The 1,283-nt window shown below is 37.6% G+C and overlaps 1 protein-coding gene across 1 annotated transcript in view; it reads right to left on the bottom strand.

Moving 5' to 3' along the window:
* Positions 1-1,283, bottom strand: part of LOC106880177 (sodium/calcium exchanger 2) — a 33,513-nt gene that overhangs the window by 7,156 nt on the left and 25,074 nt on the right. The window contains exon 7 of the mRNA XM_014930023.2: positions 824-943. Coding sequence (XP_014785509.1) covers positions 824-943 — 120 coding nt within the window. The remainder of the gene's footprint in view (positions 1-823; positions 944-1,283) is intronic.

Below are 1,283 nucleotides of genomic sequence, written 5' to 3'. Positions count from 1 at the left end.
AATGTTGCAAAGCGCTTAGAGTGGAGTAAAAACCCATAGAATTGGTCCCTAGAGCAGTGGAAGAATGTTATTTTCTTGGACGAGTCATCCTTTACCTTATTTCTGACCACTGACCAAGTGTATATGTGGAGACAGCCAAAGGAAGCATTTGACCCAGACTGCCTTCTTCCAACTGTTAAACACAGAGGAGGATCTGTGATGATCTGGGAGGCTGTATCTTGGAAATCCACTGGCCCAATGGTTTCCCTTCATGGCAGAATTAATAGTCAAGACTATTTAAGCATTTTATCTGATCAAATTCATCCCATGGTTGCGGAACTGTTTCCAGAGGGAAACGCAATTGTTCAGGATGATAATGCACCAATTCAAACAGCTAAAGTTGTTACTGAATGGCACAAGGAACATTCCTGTGAAGTTGAACATCTTATTTGGCCACAACAGTCCCCAGATCTCAATATTATTCAACATTTATGGTGCATTTTGGAAAAACAGGTAAGGAGCTGATATCCTACACCAACATCACTAGAAGAACTGGAGACTGTTTTAGCTGAAGAATGGACGAAAATTCCTTTAGAAACAATTCAAACTTTGTATGAGTCCATACTTCGTAGAATTCAAGTTGTAATTATTGCCAAAGGCAGTCCTACTCCGTATTAAAATAAATCTGTTTGAAATTTTAAGGTGTTTCCATTATTTCATCCAACCCCTGTATTTTCCTGCCTGGTTAGTTTAAGTATGTTAAATATTTACATTAGCTATTTCAATATATTTGACTATTTTCAAGAGTTAAATTTCTGAAATGCTGTCAGCACTGAATACTTACGTTGGTGGTAGTAGAGCAATGATCACTTTCCAGAAGAAGGTTAAGAAATGTAAAATGTAGTCGTACCACATTAATTCTGCCTTTGTGGCCATATCGACATCTCCACCGACTTCCATTGCACTGAAACCAAATAAAATCAAAAGAAAATTAAAAGCATTCAAATTTGTAACAGAGGCATTTTCTCTTGTGCCCCATTGAATTTTGAAAAATTGTTTTATTATCTTTTGTTTCAATCATTGAAGGGATTACTTGAACAAATTGACTCCCATAGTTATAATGGCATTTGTTTCTTAAGCCTGGTTCTTCTTCTATTGGTCCAGTTATGGGGATGTAAGTTATGGGATGTAAATAAACCAGCACCAGTTGTCAAACAGTGGTGGGGAACTAACAAACACAAAGACACACAGACACACACACACACACACACACACACACACACACACACACACACACACACACA

Source organism: Octopus bimaculoides, chromosome 12 (assembly GCF_001194135.2).
Source record: "Octopus bimaculoides isolate UCB-OBI-ISO-001 chromosome 12, ASM119413v2, whole genome shotgun sequence".
Taxonomy (NCBI): Eukaryota; Metazoa; Mollusca; class Cephalopoda; order Octopoda; family Octopodidae; genus Octopus; species Octopus bimaculoides.
The sequence above is the reverse complement of the archived record's forward strand: the minus strand, read 5'-3'. Positions and strand labels throughout refer to the sequence as shown.